This window comes from Salvelinus namaycush, unplaced genomic scaffold (assembly GCF_016432855.1).
Source record: "Salvelinus namaycush isolate Seneca unplaced genomic scaffold, SaNama_1.0 Scaffold2659, whole genome shotgun sequence".
Lineage (NCBI taxonomy): Eukaryota > Metazoa > Chordata > Actinopteri > Salmoniformes > Salmonidae > Salvelinus > Salvelinus namaycush.
In genome coordinates this window covers 17344-32070 of record NW_024059518.1, presented here as the reverse complement: position 1 = coordinate 32070, position 14727 = coordinate 17344, and the positions used below count along the sequence as shown (strand labels likewise).

Genomic DNA, 14727 nt, shown 5'->3' with positions numbered 1-14727 from the left:
TAGTGTGATCCATCTCTGTTGTCTTCTAGCAGGACCTCCAACCCTTCATAGTGTGATCCATCACGGTTGTCTTCTATCAGGTTCCTCCAACCGTTCAGTGTGATCCATCTCTGTTATCTTCTATCAGGTCCTCCAACCCTTCATAGTGTGATCCATCTCTGTTGTCTTCTATCAGGTCCTCCAACCCTTCACAGTGTGATCTATCTCTGTTGTCTTCTATCAGGTCCTCCAACCCTTCATAGTGTGATCCATCTCTGTTGTCTTCTATCAGGTCCTCCAACCCTTCATAGTGTGATCCATCTCTGTTGTCTTCTATCAGGTTCCCCCAACCCTTCACAGTGTGATCCATCTCTGTTGTCTTCTATCAGGTCCTCCAACCCTTCATAGTGTGATCCATCTCTGTTGTCTTCTATCAGGTCCTCCAACCCTTCATAGTGTGATCCATCTCTGTTGTCTTCTATCAGGTCCTCCAACCCTTCATAGTGTGATCCATCTCTGTTGTCTTCTATCAGGTTCCCCCAACCCTTCACAGTGTGATCCATCTCTGTTGTCTTCTATCAGGACCTCCAACCCTTCATAGTGTGATCCATCTCTGTTGTCTTCTATCAGGTTCCCCAACCCTTCATAGTGTGATCCATCTCTGTTGTCTTCTATCAGGTCCTCCAACCCTTCATAGTGTGATCCATCTCTGTTGTCTTCTAGCAGGACCTCCAACCCTTCATAGTGTGATCCATCACGGTGGTCTTCTATCAGGTTCCTCCAACCGTTAACTGTGATCCATCTCTGTTATCTTCTATCAGGTCCTCCAACCCTTCATAGTGTGATCCATCTCTGTTGTCTTCTATCAGGTCCTCCAACCCTTCACAGTGTGATCTATCTCTGTTGTCTTCTATCAGGTCCTCCAACCCTTCATAGTGTGATCCATCTCTGTTGTCTTCTATCAGGTCCTCCAACCCTTCATAGTGTGATCCATCTCTGTTGTCTTCTATCAGGTTCCCCCAATCCTTCACAGTGTGATCCATCTCTGTTGTCTTCTATCAGGTCCTCCAACCCTTCATAGTGTGATCCATCTCTGTTGTCTTATAGCAGGTCCTCCAACCCTTCATAGTGTGATCCATCTCTGTTGTCTTCTATCAGGTCCTCCAACCCTTCATAGTGTGATCCATCTCTGTTGTCTTCTATCAGGTTCCCCCAACCCTTCACAGTGTGATCCATCTCTGTTGTCTTCTATCAGGACCTCCAACCCTTCATAGTGTGATCCATCTCTGTTGTCTTCTATCAGGTTCCCCAACCCTTCATAGTGTGATCCATCTCTGTTGTCTTATAGCAGGTCCTCCAACCCTTCATAGTGTGATCCATCTCTGTTGTCTTCTATCAGGTCCTCCAACCCTTCATAGTGTGATCCATCTCTGTTGTCTTCTATCAGGTCCTCCAGCCCTTCACAGTGTGATCCATCTCTGTTGTCTTCTATCAGGTCCTCCAACCCTTCATAGTGTGATCCATCGCTGTTGTCTTCTATCAGGTCCTCCAACCCTTCATAATGTGATCCATCTCTGTTGTCTTCTATCAGGTCCTCCAACCCTTCATAGTGTGATCCATCTCTGTTGTCTTCTATCAGGTTCCCCAACCCTTCATAGTGTGATCCATCTCTGTTGTCTTCTATCAGGTCCTCCAACCCTTCATAGTGTGATCCATCTCTGTTGTCTTCTATCAGGTCCTCCAACCCTTCATAATGTGATCCATCTCTGTTTTCTTCTATCAGGTCCTCCAACCCTTCATAGTGTGATCCATCTCTGTTGTCTTCTATCAGGTCCTCCAACCCTTCACAGTGTGATCCATCTCTGTTGTCTTCTATCAGGTCCTCCAACCCTTCACAGTGTGATCCATCTCTGTTGTCTTCTATCAGGTCCTCCAACCCTTCATAGTGTGATCCATCTCTGTTGTCTTCTAGCAGGTCCTCCAACTCTTCACAGTGTGATCCATCTCTGTTGTCTTCTATCAGGTCCTCCAACCCTTCACAGTGTGATCCATCTCTGTTGTCTTCTATCAGGTTCCCCAACCCTTCATAGTGTGATCCATCTCTGTTGGCTTCTAGCAGGTCCTCCAACCCTTCATAGTGTGATCCATCTCTGTTGTCTTCTATCAGGTTCCCCAACCCTTCATAGTGTGATCCATCTCTGTTGTCTTCTATCAGGTCCTCCAACCCTTCATAGTGTGATTCATCTCTGTTGTCTTCTAGAAGGTCCTCCAACCCTTCATAGTGTGATCCATCTCTGTTGTCTTCTAGCAGGTCCTCCAACCCTTCATAGTGTGATCCATCTCTGGTGTCTTCTATCAGGTCCTCCAACCCTTCCTAGTGTGATCCATCTCTGTTATCTTCTATCAGGTCCTCCAACCCTTCACAGTGTGATCCATCTCTGTTGTCTTCTATCAGGTCCTCCAACCCTTCACAGTGTGATCCATCTCTGTTGTCTTATAGCAGGTTCCCCAACCCTTCATAGTGTGATCCATCTCTGTTGTCTTCTATCAGGTCCTCCAACCCTTCATAGTGTGATCCATCTCTGTTGTCTTCTATCAGGTCCTCCAACCCTTCATAGTGTGATCCATCTCTGTTGTCTTCTATCAGGTCCTCCAACCCTTCATAGTGTGATCCATCTCTGTTGTCTTCTATCAGTTTCCCCCAACCCTTCACAGTGTGATCCATCTCTGTTGTCTTCTATCAGGTCCCCCAACCCTTCATAGTGTGATCCATCTCTGTTATCTTCTAGCAGGTCCTCCAACCCTTCACAGTGTGATCCATCTCTGTTGTCTTCTATCAGGTCCTCCAACCCTTCATAGTGTGATCCTTCTCTGTTGTCTTCTAGCAGGTCCTCCACAGTGTGAGCCACCTCCATGACCTGCTCAGCACCCTGCAGGTCAGTGTCCTCACCTGTCCTCTCTCCTGATGACTTGGGACTAGCTGTGTTGTACTTAACCAGAAGAAGCTGAATGACTCCTCTTCACTTCAGTCTGACTATGTGTTTATGTGTTTATGTGCAGTGTATCTGTCTCTGTGTCCCCACAGACAGTGGTGTATCTGTCTCTGTGTCCCTGCAGAAAGTGGTATATCTGTCTCTGTGTCCCTGCAGACAGTGGTGTATCTGTCTCTGTGTCCCCACAGACAGTGGTGTATCTGTGTCTGTGTCCCCACAGACAGTGGTGTATCTGTCTCTGTGTCCCTGCAGACAGTGGTGTATCTGTCTCTGTGTCCCTGCAGACAGTGGTATATCTGTCTCTGTGTCCCCACAGACAGTGGTGTATCTGTCTCTGTGTCCCTGCAGACAGTGGTGTATCTGTCTCTGTGTCCCTGCAGACAGTGGTATATCTGTCTCTGTGTCCCCACAGACAGTGGTGTATCTGTCTCTGTGTCCCCACAGACAGTGGTGTATCTGTCTCTGTGTCCCCACAGACAGTGGTGTATCTGTCTCTGTGTCCCCACAGACAGTGGTGTATCTGTCTCTGTGTCCCCGCAGACAGTGGTGTATCTGTCTCTGTGTCCCCGCAGACAGTGGTGTATCTGTGTCCCTGCAGACAGTGGTGTATCTGTCTCTGTGTCCCCGCAGACAGTGGTGTATCTGTCTCTGTGTCCCCACAGACAGTGGTGTATCTGTCTCTGTGTCCCCACAGACAGTGGTGTATCTGTCTCTGTGTCCCCACAGACAGTGGTGTATCTGTCTCTGTGTCCCCACAGACAGTGGTGTATCTGTCTCTGTGTCCCTGCAGACAGTGGTGTATCTGTCTCTGTGTCCCCGCAGACAGTGGTGTATCTGTCTCTGTGTCCCTGCAGACAGTGGTGTATCTGTCTCTGTGTCCCCACAGACAGTGGTGTATCTGTGTCCCCACAGACAGTGGTGTATCTGTCTCTGTGTCCCCACAGACAGTGGTATATCTGTCTCTGTGTCCCTGCAGACAGTGGTGTATCTGTCTCTGTGTCCCCACAGACAGTGGTGTATCTGTCTCTGTGTCCCCGCAGACAGTGGTGTATCTGTCTCTGTGTCCCCACAGACAGTGGTGTATCTGTCTCTGTGTCCCCACAGACAGTGGTGTATCTGTCTCTGTGTCCCCACAGACAGTGGTGTATCTGTCTCTGTGTCCCCACAGACAGTGGTGTATCTGTCTCTGTGTCCCCACAGACAGTGGTGTATCTGTCTCTGTGTCCCCACAGACAGTGGTGTATCTGTCTCTGTGTCCCTGCAGACAGTGGTGTATCTGTCTCTGTGTCCCCACAGACAGTGGTGTATCTGTCTCTGTGTCCCCACAGACAGTGGTGTATCTGTCTCTGTGTCCCCACAGACAGTGGTGTATCTGTCTCTGTGTCCCCACAGACAGTGGTGTATCTGTCTCTGTGTCCCCACAGACAGTGGTGTATCTGTCTCTGTGTCCCCACAGACAGTGGTGTATCTGTCTCTGTGTCCCCACAGACAGTGGTGTATCTGTCTCTCTGTCCCCGCAGACAGTGGTGTATCTGTCTCTGTGTCCCTGCAGACAGTGGTGTATCTGTCTCTGTGTCCCCACAGACAGTGGTGTATCTGTCTCTGTGTCCCTGCAGACAGTGGTGTATCTGTCTCTGTGTCCCCTCAGACAGTGGTGTATCTGTGTCTGTGTCCCCACAGACAGTGGTGTATCTGTCTCTGTGTCCCCGCAGACAGTGGTATATCTGTCTCTGTGTCCCCACAGACAGTGGTGTATCTGTCTCTGTGTCCCCACAGACAGTGGTGTATCTGTCTCTGTGTCCACACAGACAGTGGTGTATCTGTCTCTGTGTCCACACAGACAGTGGTGTATCTGTCTCTGTGTCCCCACAGACAGTGGTGTATCTGTCTCTGTGTCCCCACAGAGAGTGGTGTATCTGTCTCTGTGTCCCCACAGACAGTGGTGTATCTGTCTCTGTGTCCCTGCAGACAGTGGTGTATCTGTCTCTGTGTCCCCGCAGACAGTGGTGTATCTGTCTCTGTGTCCCTGCAGACAGTGGTGTATCTGTCTCTGTGTCCCCACAGACAGTGGTGTATCTGTCTCTGTGTCCCCGCAGACAGTGGTGTATCTGTCTCTGTGTCCCTGCAGACAGTGGTGTATCTGTCTCTGTGTCCCCACAGACAGTGGTGTATCTGTCTCTGTGTCCCCACAGACAGTGGTGTATCTGTCTCTGTGTCCCCACAGACAGTGGTATATCTGTCTCTGTGTCCCTGCAGACAGTGGTGTATCTGTCTCTGTGTCCCCACAGACAGTGGTGTATCTGTCTCTGTGTCCCCACAGACAGTGGTGTATCTGTCTCTGTGTCCCCACAGAAAGTGGTATATCTGTCTCTGTGTCCCCACAGACAGTGGTGTATCTGTCTCTGTGTCCCCACAGACAGTGGTGTATCTGTCTCTGTGTCCCCACAGACAGTGGTGTATCTGTCTCTGTGTCCCCACAGACAGTGGTGTATCTGTCTCTGTGTCCCCACAGACAGTGGTGTATCTGTCTCTGTGTCCCCACAGACAGTGGTGTATCTGTCTCTGTGTCCCCACAGACAGTGGTGTATCTGTCTCTGTGTCCCCACAGACAGTGGTGTATCTGTCTCTGTGTCCCCGCAGACAGTGGTGTATCTGTCTCTGTGTCCCTGCAGACAGTGGTGTATCTGTCTCTGTGTCCCTGCAGACAGTGGTGGTCCAGCAGGACAGCTTCATTGAGGATCAGCGCCAGGCTCTCACCAACCGCCCCGAACGCCTCACCTCCTTCTCCTCCTCCCGGCCCTCCTCCCGCCACAACTCCCTGATCGAGCAGGAGAAACAACGCAGCCTGGAGAAACAGAGGCAGGAGCTGGCCACGCTGCAGCGCCAGCAGGCCACACACGACCAGGAGAAGAGGAGGAGGGAGAGGGAGTGGGAGGTGCGGGAGCAGCAGCTGACAGACAGGGAGGTGCAGCTCCTGGTACAGGAAGAGGAGACGGGGAGGAGGAGCAGGGAGCTAGATACGGAGAGGGTGGCGCTACAAAGGAAGAAGAAGGACTATCTGATAGATCTAGAGAGACTGAGAGACGCTCAGAAGAAACTAGATCGAGACAGAGAAAACATACACAGAGAAATGGAGAGGGTAGAACACATGAGAATGGCTAAGGTAAGAAGCTATAATATTTATGCTAGAATATCTATGATATTTATTCAAACTATTATCTATACTAAACTATCTGTACCATAATATCGTATCATATTTATAATATTGTATCTAACTATACTATCCATACTATAATATCCATAGCATATCTATACTATACTATATGTGATATTTATAATATATTATCTGTACTATCTATACTATAATATATGTACTATAATATCTATCATATTTATAATATATTATCTATGCTATACTATCTATATTATCTATACTATACTATCTATAATTTTATATCCATCAACTTTATTCTACACTATCAACACTATCCACTATACTATCTATATTATAATATCTATCATATTAACTATACTATACTATCTATATTATATCTATACTATAATATCTATCATATTAACTATACTATACTATCTATATTATATCTATACTATACTATATGTACTATAATATTTATCAAATTAACTATACTATACTATCTATATTATATCTATACTATAATATCTATCATATTTATAGTATACCATCTATACTATACTATCTATATTATATCCATACTATAACATCTGTACAATAATATCTATCATAGTTATAATATACTATCTATACTATACTAGCCATACTATACTATCAATATCATATATATATATACTATAATATCTGTACAATAATATATATCATATTAATAATATATTATCTATACTATACTAGCCATACTATACTATCTATATATACTATAATATCTATGTAACGCTTTGGGTGTCGGGGGGTGTGAAGTCAAGCGCAGGAACAACCGACAGTTCAAATATGGTGCTTTTAATGCACAACTGGCAAACAATGTCCACACGAATTAACACTGGGTGCAACAAACAAATGTCCCCTACACGGAGGACAAAAAACCCAGTCCAAAATACAATTGCTGAACGAAACAAACAAACGTTCATCTACTCCCGAATCCAACATACAGCTGAACAATCCCGCACAAAGAACCGTACGGGCTGGCTGACTAATAAAGCCCCACTAATTATAAATCACCTCAACACAGGTGTAACAAATAAACACATAAGGAGGGGGAGGAAAAAAGAGTCAGTGGCAGCTAGTAGGCCGGTGACGACGACCGCCGAGCCCCGCCCGAACGGGAAGGGGAGTCACCTTCGGTCGGAGTCGTGACAATCTATCATATTTATAATATCTATACTATACTATCTATATTTGCTATACTATAATACATATCATATTTATAATATATTATCAATGCTGACTATACTATCTATATTATCTATACTATAATAAATATCATATTTATAATATATGATCTATACTATACTATCTACATTATCTATACTATAATACATATCATATTTATAATATAGTATCTATACTGACTATACTATCTATATTATCTATACTATAATACATATCATATTTATAATATATTATCAATGCTGACTATACTATCTATATTATCTATACTATACTATCTATATTATCTATACTATAATACATATCATATTTATAATATAGTATCTATACTGACTATGCTATCTATATTATCTGTACTATAATATGTATAATTTGTGTAATATATTATCTATACTATACTATCTATATTATCTATACTATACTATATATGCAATGCTATCTTTATTATATCTATACTATAAAATCTATCATATTTTTTATGTATTGTCTTTACTTTTTCTTTGGATTTTCTCCTACCATATCTATTGTGTTATTCTCCTACATTATTTTAACATTTCTACAAACTTCAAAGTGTTTTCTTTCCAATGGTACCAATTATATGTATATCCTGGCTTCAGGGCCGGAGCTACAGGCAGTTTACTTTGGGCACGTCATTCAGACAGGAAGTGGAGAAAAAAGGGGCCTAGCCCTAAGAAGTTAATAAAGTCCACTACTGTTGTGTCGTCTGCAAAGTTGATGATTGAGTTGGAGGCGTGCATGGCCACGCAGTGGGTGAACAGGGAGTACAGGAGGGGCCTGAGCACGCACCCCTGTGGGGCCCCAGTGTTGAGGATCAGCGAAGTGGAAATGTTGCTTCCTACATTCACCACCTGGGGGCGGCCCATCAGAAAGTCCAGGACCCAATTGCACAGGGCAGGGTTGAAACCCAGGGCCTCAAGCTTAATGATGAGCTTGGAGGGTACTATGGTGTTGAATGCTGAGCTGTAGTCAATGAACAGCATTCTTAGATAGGTATTCCTCTTGTCCAGATGGGATAGGGCAGTGTGCAGTGTGATGGCGATTGGATCGTCTGTGGATCTGCTGGGGCAGTATGCAAACTGAAGTGGGTCTAGGGTGGCAGGTAAGGTGGAAGGGATTTGATCCTTGACTAGTCTCTCAAAGCACTTCATGATGACAGAAGTGAGTGCTATGGGGCGATAGTCATTTAGTAACCTAGCCTAGCGTAACATAGCCTGTAGACCCTGCCACATACCTCTCGTGTCTGAGCCGTTGAGCTGCGACTCCATTTTGTCCCTATACCGACATTTCGCTTGTTTAATTATGATTAAAAAAATAATGATTAAACCTTTATTTAACTAGGCAAGTCAGTGAAGAACAAATTCTAATTTACAATGACGGCCTAGGAACAGTGGGTTAACTGCCTTGTTCAGGGGCAGAACTACAGATTTGTACATTTTCAGCTCGGGGATTCGATCTAACAACCTTTCGGTTACTGACCCAACGCTCTAACCACTAGGCTACCTGCCGCCCCAAAATCTTGAAGCGTGCATTCCGATTGGTCAGACCAGCGTTGAATGGTTCTAGTCACGGGTACATCCTGGTTGAGTTTCTGCCTATAGGATGGTAGGAGTAAGATGGAGTCGTGGTCGGATTTGCCGAAGGGAGGGCGAGGGAGGGCCTTGTATGCGTTGTGGAAGTTAGTGTAGCAGTGGTCCAGTGTATTGCCCGCGTGCTACAGTCGATATGCTACAGTCAATGTGCTACAGTCAATGTGTTACAGTCGATATGCTACAGTCAATGTGTTACAGTCGATATGCTACAGTCGATATGCTACAGTCAATGTGTTACAGTCGATATGCTACAGTCGATATGCTACAGTCAATGTGTTACAGTCAATGTATTACAGTCGATATGCTACAGTCAATGTGTTACAGTCAATGTATTACAGTCGATATGCTACAGTCAATGTGTTACAGTCAATGTATTACAGTCGATATGCTACAGTCAATGTGTTACAGTCAATGTGCTACAGTCAATGTGTTACAGTCAATATGCTACAGTCAATGTGTTACAGTCAATATGCTACAGTCAATGTATTACAGTCGATATGCTACAGTCAATGTGTTACAGTCGATATGCTACAGTCGATATGCTACAGTCAATGTATTACAGTTGATATGCTACAGTCAATATGCTAAAGTCAATATGCTACAGTCAATGTATTACAGTCGATATGCTACAGTCAATGTGCTACAGTCGATATGCTACAGTCAATGTGCTACAGTCAATGTGTTACAGTCGATATGCTACAGTCAATGTGCTACAGTCAATGTGTTACAGTCGATATGCTACAGTCAATGTGTTACAGTCGATATGCTACAGTCAATGTGTTACAGTCGATATGCTACAGTCAATGTATTACAGTTGATATGCTACAGTCAATATGCTAAAGTCGATATGCTACAGTCAATGTGCTACAGTCGATATGCTACAGTCAATGTGCTACAGTCAATGTGTTACAGTCGATATGCTACAGTCAATGTGTTACAGTCGATATGCTACAGTCAATATGCTACAGTCAATGTGTTACAGTTGATATGCTACAGTCAATGTGCTACAGTCGATATGCTACAGTCAATGTGCTACAGTCAATGTGTTACAGTCGATATGCTACAGTCAATATGCTACAGTCAATATGCTACAGTCGATATGCTACAGTCAATGTGCTACAGTCAATGTGCTACAGTCAATATGCTACAGTCAATGTGTTACAGTCAATATGCTACAGTCAATGTGTTACAGTCAATATGCTACAGTCAATGTGTTACAGTCGATATGCTACAGTCAATATGCTACAGTCAATGTGTTACAGTCAATATGCTACAGTCAATGTGTTACAGTCGATATGCTACAGTCAATGTGTTACAGTCGATATGCTACAGTCAATGTATTACAGTTGATATGCTACAGTCAATATGCTAAAGTCGATATGCTACAGTCAATGTGCTACAGTCAATGTATTACAGTCGATATGCTACAGTCAATATGCTACAGTCGATATGCTACAGTCGATATGCTACAGTCAATGTGCTACAGTCAATGTGCTACAGTCAATGTGTTACAGTCGATATGCTACAGTCAATGTGTTACAGTCGATATGCTACAGTCAATGTGTTACAGTCGATGTGCTGATATAATTTAGGGAGCCTTGTTCTCAAATTAGCTTTGTTAAAATTTCCTGCTACAATAAACCCACGTGCTACAGTCGATATGCAACAGTCAATGTGCTACAGTCAATGTAATACAGTCAATGTGCTGATATCATTTAGGGAGCCTAGTTCTCAAATGAGCTTTGTTAAAAATCTCCAGCTACAATAAATGCAGCCTCAGGATATACGGTTTTCAGTTTAGTTTCCAGTGAATTTCCTTGAGGGCCGTCGAGGTATCTGCTTGGGGGTGATATACACGGCTGTGTCTATGATCGAAGAGAATTCTCTTGTGAGATAATGTGGTGGGCATTTGATTGTTTGGAATTCTAGGTCAGGTGAACAAAAGGACTTGAGGACTTGAGGACTCGAGGACTCGAGGACTCGAGGACTCGAGGACTCGAGGACTCGAGGACTTGAGGACTTGAGGACTTGAGTTCCTGAACATTGTTATGATTACACCATGAGTTGTTAATCATGAAGCATACATCCCTGTCCTTCTTCTTACCAGGGAGATGTCTGTTTCTGTCGGCACGATGCATGAAGAAACCCGGTGGCTTTACCGACTCAGACAACATTATTATAATGTTTAATATAATGTAATACCCTATTCATAACCATTCCTCCTGTCATCTCCAACAGAGGTGGATACAGAGAACTCCCTCCTCCACCTCAGACGACTCCTCCCACTTCCCCTCCTCTACCTCCCTGGACAAAGACCCAATGGACCCCACTGAGCTCTCCTCCTCTCCCAGGAAAGACTCCCCGACCTCGTCAAAAGGGAAGAGCCGAAACCCTTTCTCTGAGGCCCCGGCCCTAAAGGCCCATAGTGTAGACAGTCAGAACCAGATACCTAACAGACTGCTGCAGCTGGCTAAAGACAGGAGCCAGAACAAGAAGGACAAGAAGAAGAAGAAGGATCAGGGTACGCAGTCACCAGGTAAACGCTACAGTGTTGAGACAGGGAGGACAGTCAGCAGGTGTAACTACACTACAGTTAAAATAAAGCGTTAGAATGTTGTTGAGACCACAATCCAGTCCAGTTATTGGCTGTTGGGTCTGTGGGCAGTTCTACTACAGTGCCATATCTTTATGTGCTGGGGCTGGGATCTGAGGGTTTTCCAAATGAATTTCACATTTAAAAACTAAGTTGTCTTTATTGCTTATGTCTTCACACCGAGAGTTAATACTTGGTGTAATCACCTTTGGCAACAATTTGAATACGATACCTCCATCTGTGCGTTACTCTTAGGGCGACATTTAATCATTGTTTTTGTCATTATTACTCAAGCTTAGTACATTTATTTGGGAGTCATTGATGGACAGCAATATTCAGACCTTGTCTCTGATTTTCAAGCAAATTTAAATCAGGAATGAGACTGGACCCATCAGAACCCCTCAACAACTCTATCCCAGAGTTAGGTTTCAGAGAAATCAGGACTGAGACTGGACCCGTCAGGACCCCTCAACAACTCTATCCCAGAGTTAGGTTTCAGAGAAATCAGGACTGAGACTGGACCCGTCAGGACCCCTCAACAACTCTATCCCAGAGTTAGGTTTCAGAGAAATCAGGACTGAGACTGGACCCATCAGAACCCCTCAACAACTCTATCCCAGAGTTAGGTTTCAGAGAAATCAGGACTGAGACTGGACCCGTCAGAACACCTCAACAACTCTATCCCAGAGTTAGGTTTCAGAGAAATCAGGACTGAGACTGGACCCATCAGGACCCCTCAACAACTCTATCCCAGAGTTAGGTTTCAGAGAAATCAGGACTGAGACTGGACCCATCAGAACCCCTCAACAACTCTATCCCAGAGTTAGGTTTCAGAGAAATCAGGACTGAGACTGGACCCATCAGAACCCCTCAACAACTCTATCCCAGAGTTAGGTTTCAGATAAATCAGGACTGGACCCATCAGGACCCTTCAACAAATGTATCCCAGAGTTCGGTTTCAGAAGACTGCTCCCTTCATATTTTTCTGATCCTGACAAACTCCCCAGTCCTTTCCGATGACAAGCATACCCATAACATGATGCTGCCAACATAATACTTGAAAATATGATCCAATTTAATCAAATGTTTAATCAAATTATTATTTAAAAATGTTTGTGCAGCAAAATGTGAATACTGTACAATGGGTGTGTAAACTTTCACTAGGCCGTGTAAATACAACAGTGGTTTGATTGTAGTCTGTTTCTCTGTTTGTCTTCGTAGATACCCAGCACCTAGAGCCTCCTATAGATGGAGAGATCTACTTCTGCTGAGGAGACCCCTCTTCATCTCCTCCGATGTCAATGCAACGTCCCTCTCACCAGCTGAATGGAAGGCCAAGTTGCCAAAGTGCCCTCATCGTCAAACCCTCTACGTCCTCACAAACACTCCCAACTGACACCCTATAGGAAGGTCTCTCATCGTGTGTGTCATAAGCTCCAACTGCAATGTTCTGTCTCAGTGCTCACTACAGATTGGCTCCTGACTTTTACCTGCTGAAAAAATATAACAATAAGGAAACTGCTTCTATGTTAGATACTGTAGGTATGTGATGGACTAAATGAAGACAATACCATTATCCTAACCAATGATGATGGAGAGTGATTTGAGCTACAGAGTAATCGTCTCTGAATGGTTTTAAATGAGCAGGTCTAGGAGTCTGTATATCCTCTGTATGGAATGACATAGAATCTGAATGGTTTTAAATGAGCAGGTCTAGGAGTCTGTATATCCTCTGTATGGAATGACATAGAATCTGAATGGTTTTAAATGAGCAGGTCTAGGAGTCTGTCTATGCTCTATGGAATAACATAGAATCTGAATGGTTTTTAAATGAGCAGGTCTAGGAGTCTGTCTATGCTCTATGGAATAACATAGAATCTGAATGGTTTTTAAATGAGCAGGTCTAGGAGTCTGTCTATGCTCTATGGAATGACATAGAATCTGAATGGTTTTTAAATGAGCAGGTCTAGGAGTCTGTCTATGCTCTATGGAATAACATGGAATCTGAATGGTTTTTAAATGAGCAGGTCTAGGAGTCTGTCTATGCTCTATGGAATAACATAGAATCTGAATGGTTTTTAAATGAGCAGGTCTAGGAGTCTGTCTATGCTCTATGGAATAACATAGAATCTGAATGGTTTTAAATGAGCAGGTCTAGGAGTCTGTCTATCCTCTGTATGGAATGACATAGAATCTGAATGGGTCTTAAATGAGCAGGTCTAGGAGTCTGTCTATGCTCTGTATGGAATGACATAGAATCTGAATGGGTCTTAAATGAGCAGGTCTAGGAGTCTGTCTATGCTCTATGGAATAACATAGAATCTGAATGGTTTTTAAATGAGCAGGTCTAGGAGTCTGTCTATGCTCTGTATGGAATAACATAGAATCTGAATGGTTTTTAAATGAGCAGGTCTAGGAGTCTGTATATGCTCTGTGGAATGACATAGAATCTGAATGGTTTTAAATGAGCAGGTCTAGGAGTCTGTCTATGCTCTATGGAATAACATAGAATCTGAATGGTTTTTAAATGAGCAGGTCTAGGAGTCTGTCTATGCTCTATGGAATAACATAGAATCTGAATGGTTTTTAAATGAGCAGGTCTAGGAGTCTGTCTATGCTCTATGGAATAACATAGAATCTGAATGGTTTTAAATGAGCAGGTCTAGGAGTCTGTATATGCTCTATGGAATAACATAGAATCTGAAGGGTTTTAAATGATCAGGTCTAGGAGTCTGTATATGCTCTATGGAATAACATAGAATCTGAATGGTTTTAAATGAGCAGGTCTAGGAGTCTGTCTATGCTCTATGGAATAACATAGAATCAGAATGGTTTTTAAATGAGCAGGTCTAGGAGTCTGTATATCCTCTGTATGGAATAACATAGAATCTGAATGGTTTTAAATGAGCAGGTCTAGGAGTCTGTATATGCTCCATGGAATAACATAGAATCTGAATGGTTTTTAAATGAGCAGGTCTAGGAGTCTGTCTATGCTCTATGGAATGACATAGAATCTGAATGGTTTTAAATGAGCAGGTCTAGGAGTCTGTCTATGCTCTATGGAATGACATAGAATCTGAATGGTTTTAAATGAGCAGGTCTAGGAGTCTGTCTATGCTCTGTATGGAATAACATAGAATCTGAATGGTTTTAAATGAGCAGGTCTAGGAG

At 43.6% G+C, this 14727-nt stretch overlaps 1 protein-coding gene across 1 annotated transcript; it reads left to right on the top strand.

The window, feature by feature from the left end:
- Positions 1 to 2864: 2864 nt before the first annotated feature.
- Positions 2865 to 13481, top strand: LOC120039356 (A-kinase anchor protein 13-like; the record flags this gene model as incomplete). Its single annotated transcript, XM_038984786.1, has 5 exons — positions 2865 to 2915; positions 3097 to 3102; positions 5677 to 6135; positions 11202 to 11499; positions 12778 to 13481. Coding segments are annotated over 5 exons (864 nt in total), but the record flags the coding sequence as incomplete, so codon positions are not given.
- Between the last annotated feature and the right edge of the window lie 1246 nt (positions 13482 to 14727).